Raw genomic sequence first — 7,132 nt, 5'->3', positions numbered from 1 at the left:
GTTGGCGAACATTCTATTCACTAATCTCTGGTATGTAGCACCGGCGTTCTTCAGCCCGAATGACATGACCTTGTAACAATAGACGTTAGTCGGGGTCATGAAGCTGGTGTGCTCCTGGTTCGTCGGATTCATGGCGATCTGATTATAGCTTGAGTACGCGTCCATAAAGGACATGAGCTCATGCCCTGCCGTGGCATCCACCAATTGGTCAATCCTTGGCAAGGGAAAACAATCTTTGGGGCAGTCTTTATTCAGGTCGGAGAAGTCGATGCAGGTTCGCTATTTCCCATTGGACTTCGGGACCAGCACAGGGTTGGCGACCCAAACCGGAAACTTGGCTTCACGGATAAAGCCACATTTCTTGAGCCGAGCTACTTCTTCTTCTAAGGCCTCAGCCCGAGTAGTTCCCAGGCGCCTCTGCTTTTGGGACTTTGCAGGAACGCTCTTATCCAAATGAAGGGTGTTCATGATGACATTTGGACTGATTCCCACCATGTCCTTGTGTGACCATGCAAACACATCCAGGTTATCTTGCAGAAATTTGATCAGCTCCGCCTTCCTCTTGCCACAGAGGTTTTTTCCGAGCTTAACCATCCGTGAAGGATTTTGTGGATCGATGTTTACTTCCTCGAGCTCTTCAATAGCTTGGAGCTCGGACTTATCCTCGCCTATTCGGGGGTCAATATCCTCACTTAGGACGATACTTTCCCCTTCGACGCTCTGAGGTTTTTCAATCTCAGGATTAGGCAAAGGTTCCTGAGATTCCTCTCCTCCACCTTGGATGGCCATCGTTAGCTGCCCGGGTTTCGATTTTCCCTTCATGGAAATGCTGTAGCATTCCCTGGCAGCAAGCTGATCGCCACGGACCGTGCATATCCCCGTGGAAGAAGGGAATTTCAGCGCGAGGTGGCGAACGGAGGTGATGGCCTCAAAAGCTATAAGTGTAGGTCGGCCCAAAATGGCATTGTATGCAGCGGGGCAGTCGATGACCATGAACTCGAGGAGTTTTAAGACTGTCCGAGGTCCCTCTCCTAAGGTGATCACCAGCTCGATCGTCCCTATAGCCGCTGATCCTTCTCCCGAGAAACCATACAGCATCATGGAGGTCGCCTTCAGCTCGGCGACAGTCAAACCCATCTTCTCCAGTGTGGACCGGAATAGAAGGTTTACCGAGCTCCCATTATAGATCAGCACTCTCCTAACCCTCCGATTAGCGAGCTGCACTACTACGACCAGAGGGTCATTATGAGGGAACTGAACATGGACAGCATCTTCTTCCGTAAAAATGATTGGTTGCCTCTCCAATCGCTGTTGCTTTGGCAGATGCTGCTTCGGGACGAACTCCACTCCATTATGCGCCTTGAGTTCATTTACGTACCTCTTTTGGGCACCCCTGCTTGTGCCAGCCAAATGCGGACCTCTCGAGATTGTGGATATCTCTCCTCCTATGACTGGAGGAGGGACGTCTTGATCTACCCGAGACTCGGGCTGACTGACCGGGACTTCCGGAGCAGGTCGGCTTGTTGGAACCCTGTTCCGTGCGTACTGAGCCAAAGGGCCGGCTCTGATGAGAGTTTCGGTCTCATCTTTCAAATGCCTACAATCATCAGTATTGTGGCCAACGTCGTTGTGGAAACGGCAGAACTTGGAGGTGTCTCTCTTCCCCTTCTGGTGTTTTAACGACTCCGGCTTCTTCTAGGGGAGGCGAGCAGAGTTTGCTAGGAAGATGTTCTCCCTAGAGTGGGTGAGATCTGTATAAGTCGCGAAGACCGGCTTAAATTTTTCTACGGACTTATTCTTCTTTGGGCCATGCTGGTTGCCCTCGCCATTCCCCTTTCTTTTGCCTCCACCGAACTGGTTATTCTGCGTAACATTCTAGGTCGCTGTCACGACCTCCGTTCCCACTCCAGCGGGCTGCTTAGGGACCTGGCTGGTTCCTGCAGCTGAGGCTTGGGCCTCCTCCAAGTTGATCCACCCTTGGGCCCTATTTAGGAATTCGTTTACTGAGCTGACTCCCTTCCTTTGTATTTCATTCCAGAGTCCCCCTCCGACAAGGATTCTAGTTCTCAAAGCCATGAGCTTGGAGCTGTCATCTGTATCTCTGGCCCGAGCAGCGACGTTCGCGAACCTGCTCAGGTAAGCCTTCAAAGGCTCGTCGGGTTGTTACCTCACGTTAGCTAGGGATTCGGCCTTGACGCGGGCAGCCTGGGAGGCTCGGAATGCCCTTTTGAAGTCAGCAGAGAAAGTTTTCCAGGAACTGATTGATTATTTCTTGCTTTGTTTGAACCACTGTCTGGCTGGCTGATAACTCTAAGATTTAGAGTTATTTTTATGTCTTTAAACTTAATTTTCAAACCAAATCAAAGAGTAATGAATTGTAATTAGTTGAAATGGTGTCGAATTAGTGTAAATTTATGTTAGGAGTAGTTGTGTTTGTGTTTTCATATTTTTAGTGATTTTTGTAGTTTATGTTTTGTTATTCAGGTTAGGAAACAGAAGCTGAGGGAACTGTGAATCAAAGGGAAATGTTGCTGAAAATGGGAGGATGCTAACTCAACAATGCTGTAGCAGTCAGTCTTAGCAATTAAACAGAAGCTAGAGAAAAAGGACTTCGTGAAAAAAGAAATACTCCAGCTGGATTAAATGAAGAGAAAAGAGGCGGCCAGGTGGCAAGTGTACTAAGTACTGAGTCAGCTGAGTATGTGGGACAAAGTACATGTAGGCAAATGATCTGGATTGTCCAATTAGGGTAAAGGAAAGTACCCTAGAATTAAAGGAGGCGGCCGTATTTTTTGGATATTGACCATTTTTAGAAATTCAGAGAAGTTTTGGCTAAGTACAGAGAAGGTTTCAGGGAGAAGATTTTAGAAGAGTACGACCAAAAGAGAAGGAAGAAGGCTGATGCCATAAGGAGGATTTGAGCTCACAACTCATTCTTCCTACACCATTTTTCTTTCTCTTTGTATTAATTTCATCTAATATTCTGCAAACTCCATGGATTACTTCTGTATTATTTTCATGTTTAAGTTTGCAACTATGAACTAATTTCCTAAGGGTTTGGGTGATTATGAACCCTCAAGTATGAACTCAATATATAAATGCAATGGCTAAGTGATTATGTCTTTGTTCAATTGAATGCGCTTTACTATTATTGAATGTTAATTATTGGCCATTTTTAGCATTTACTAAGCTAGATCTAACTTGGAAAAGGGAAGTCTAGCTGATTTCATTCAATTGATGCAAGTGATTCATCTAGTTTTAGGTGATTTTGAGTAGTAGAATAGGAATGTTTTGCTACCTTGCATAACTTAAGAATTGATGCTTAAATGAATGTTTATAATCTGATTTCATGCAGGAATGTATAGAAGGGGAGTATAGACATTAGATTGCACGTTTTGGGAAAAACTTGCTGGGTTTTACGAAATTTGTTAACACTGTCATAATTGCTAACCCATTGCTGAGCCATTGCTGTAACAACTGGAATGAACCGAGGGGAATTAATCACCCGAATCCATTTTTCTTATATCTGAAAACCACCCAGTATTTTGTCATTTTAATCTCTGATTTTTGGTTTAATTCCTTTGTTTGTCTACAATTATTTTCAGAGTTAATTACCCACTCTTTCCTTTGTTTTGGTTACTATTTTATAAGTTGTTTTTGGTTGATTTTACATTAATTTAGTTAAAAAGTCCCTGTGGATACGAACTTTGATGCTTTGTCACTGTATTACTTGTTGCCGATTGTGTATACTTGCACATATTTTAAACGTTAGAATTTTCAACAACAAGTTTTTGGCGCCGTTGCCGGGGACTTTAAAATTAAATTCTGTTTTATCAACTATTTGACAATTTATTTTCATTGTTTTTAACCTTGTTGGTTCGGGTTGTGCAATCTCAGGTACCTACAGTGTATGAACCAGCAAGAGGACAGTGAACTTGCTCCTATTGACCCCGAGATCGAACGAACTTTCAGAAAAAGGAGAAAAGATCAAAAGGCTAAAAGCTGAGGCACTATGGCTGAACGTGTTGATGATGAGGGGGATGGCCAGCAAGTTACTAATCCCATTGTTTTGGCGGATGACAAAGCCAGAGCAATACGGGAATACGCTGCCCCCATGTTTAATGAGCTAAATCCAGGCATTGTGAGGCCAGAAATCCAAGCAGCTCAATTCGAGCTCAAGCCAGTGATGTTTCAAATGCTCCAAACTGTGGGGCAGTTCAGCGTGATGCCAACGGAGGATCCTCATCTCCACCTTCGTTCATTTTTGGAGGTGAGCGATTCCTTTAAGCTTCAAGGAGTGAGTGAAGAAGCATTGAGGCTGAAGCTATTTCCGTTCTCTTTAAGGGACCGAGCTAGATCATGGCTCAACACCCTTCCTCCCGATTCCGTTACAAATTGGAATGACTTGGCTGAGAAATTTCTAAGAAAGTACTTCCCTCCCACCAGAAATGCAAAGTTTAGAAGTGAAATCATGTCGTTTCAGCAGCTGGAAGATGAGTCCACTAGTGACGCGTGGGAAAGATTCAAAGAGCTTTTAAGAAAATTTCCACACCACGGTATCCCACATTGTATACAAATGGAGACATTCTACAATGGTCTCAATGCAGCCTCTCGAATGGTCTTGGACGCTTCAGCCAATGGAGCCATTCTTTCCAAGTCTTACAACGAAGCATTTGAGATTTTGGAAAGGATTGCAAGTAATAACTATCAATGGTCAAACACTAGAGCGCCTACAAGTAGAAAGGTGGCGGGAGTTCTTGAAGTAGATGCATTAACGGCTCTAACAGCTCAAATGGCCTCAATGACCAACATCTTGAAGAATATGAGTTTGGGAGGAAGTATTCAGCCAGTTGCTGCCATTCAAAGTGCAGAAGTATCATGTGTGTATTGTGGGGATGGGCATACTTTTGAGAATTGCCCTTCAAATCCAGCCTCCGTTTGTTACGTGGGAAATCAGAATTTCAACCGCAACAACAACCCATATTCTAACACTTACAATCCAGCATGGAAGAATCATCCTAATCTATCATGGGGGGGTCAAGGAGCAAGTTCAAGCACAGCACCAGCACAAGGAAGACAAGCATATCCACCAGGTTTTTCACAACAGCCGAGACTTTCACAACATGTTCAAAACACCCAGCCGAATTCTTTGGAGAATCTAATGAGGTAGTATATGGCTAAGAACGATGCAGTAATACAAAGCCAAGCAGCTTCTCTTCGTAATCTTGAGATGCAGCTCGGCCAGCTAGCCAATGAAATGAAAACTAGGCCACAAGGATCTTTGCCTAGTGATACAGAAAACCCAAGGAGAGATGGGAAAGAACACTGTAAAGCTATTCAGCTGCGGAATGGTAAAAATCTGGGAAATTCTGAGGAAATACAGGGTAGTGGAGAGCCCACTTCAATCCAAAGCGAAGGAGAAACAAGTAACAAAACTGCCCAGGAAATTGCTGAAACTGGCCCAGTTGCTACAGCAAAGGGTCAGCAAACTGCTCCAGTAAATTCTGGTCCTAAACCGCCCCTTCCATTTCCGCAGCGATTTCGCAAACAACAACAGGATGGTCAGTTCAGAAAGTTTTTGGATGTACTAAAACAGCTGCATATTAATATCCCCTTGGTCGAAGCATTGGAGCAAATGCCGAATTATGTCAAGTTCTTAAAGGATATTTTGACGAAGAAAAGGCGTTTGGGGGAGTTTGAAACTGTAGCACTTACAGAAGGATGCAGCGCAATGTTGAAAAGTAAAATACCCCCTAAATTAAAAGATCCTGGCAGTTTTACAATTCCGTGCTCAATTAGGGGTAGAGATGTGGGAAGAACATTATGCGACTTAGGCGCTAGTATCAACCTTATGCCTATGTCAATTTTCAAGAAGCTGGGTATTGGTGAGGCACGACCCACTACTGTTACTTTACAACTTGCGAACAGATCTATGGCTCATCCCGAGGGCAAGATTGAAGATGTGTTAGTTCAAGTGGATAAATTTATATTTCCGGCGGATTTCATCATTTTAGACTATGAAGCGGATAGAGAGGTACCTATAATCTTGGGTAGGCCTTTTCTTGCTACAGGGCGTACTCTTATTGACATGCAGAATGGTGAAATTACCATGAGGGTGAATGACCAACAAATCACCTTTAGTGTGTTTAAAGCTATGAAATTCCCGGATGAAGTGGAAGAATGCTCTAGAGTTGACGTTGTTGATACTTTGGTAGCTGAGAAGTTCAATAAAAGGGTGGAAAAAGCTGCTATGGGAACCCAGATTTTTGGAGATGAGGAGGAGTATAGCAGTGAAGATGAGGAGATGATTACATGGGTAGATTCTTGCCAACCAACCAAGAAATATAGTAAGGTGTTTGAAGCTCTAAATTTGCCAGAAAAGCACTTTCAGGCCCCTAAACCATCTGTTGAAGAACCACCTCAGCTGGAGTTAAAGCCACTGCCAAGTCATTTAAAGTATGTGTACTTGGGCGACAATGATACTTTACCTGTGATAATATCTAGCTGTCTGGAGTCTGTTGTTGAAGAGGCATTGCTGAAATTGCTGAAGCATCATAAAAGGGCGATTGGATGGACAATGGCTGATATTCAAGGGATTAGTCCAGCACTATGTATGCACAAGATCTTGCTGGAATCTGATTGTACTCACTCTGTGGAGTAGCAAAGGAGGTTGAATCTAGTAATGAAGGACGTAGTTAGAAAAGAAGTCATTAAGTGGCTTGATTATGGGATAATCTATCCAATTTCCGATAGCACTTGGGTGAGTCTGGTCCAATGTGTTCCAAAGAAGGGGGTGTTACAGTAGTTACAAATGACAGCAACGAACTTATTCCTACTCGCACAGTTACTGGGTGGAGGGTTTGCATGGATTATAGAAAACTAAACAAAGCCACTAGAAAGGACCATTTCCCTTTGCCCTTCATCGACCAAATTTTGGACCGCTTGGCGGGAAAGGAGTTCTTTTGTTTTCTTGACGGGTATTCTGGGTATAATCAGATATCTATCGCGCCTGAAGACCAAGAGAAGACTACTTTCACCTGCCCATACGGCACATTCGCCTTTAGGAGGATGCCCTTTGGATTGTGTAATGCACCGGCCACATTTCAGCGGTGCATGATGGCGATTTTTTCAG

At 44.0% G+C, this 7,132-nt stretch overlaps 1 protein-coding gene and 1 non-coding gene across 2 annotated transcripts; one reads left to right on the top strand and one right to left on the bottom strand.

Annotated features, from left to right (window-relative positions):
• Positions 1-4,453: 4,453 nt before the first annotated feature.
• On the bottom strand, positions 4,454-4,560 carry LOC133799116 (small nucleolar RNA R71). Its single transcript, XR_009876318.1, has one exon. It is a non-coding gene; the product is annotated as a small nucleolar RNA R71 (small nucleolar RNA).
• A 613-nt stretch (positions 4,561-5,173) lies between these two features.
• LOC133796074 (uncharacterized) lies at positions 5,174-6,661 on the top strand. Its single transcript, XM_062233554.1, has one exon. The coding sequence runs from the start codon at positions 5,174-5,176 to the stop codon at positions 6,659-6,661; it is 1,488 nt and encodes a 495-aa protein (XP_062089538.1).
• The last annotated feature ends 471 nt before the right edge of the window (positions 6,662-7,132 follow it).

Source organism: Humulus lupulus, chromosome 8, assembly GCF_963169125.1.
Source record: "Humulus lupulus chromosome 8, drHumLupu1.1, whole genome shotgun sequence".
NCBI lineage: Eukaryota > Viridiplantae > Streptophyta > Magnoliopsida > Rosales > Cannabaceae > Humulus > Humulus lupulus.
This window is presented reverse-complemented; position numbering and strand designations above follow the sequence as displayed.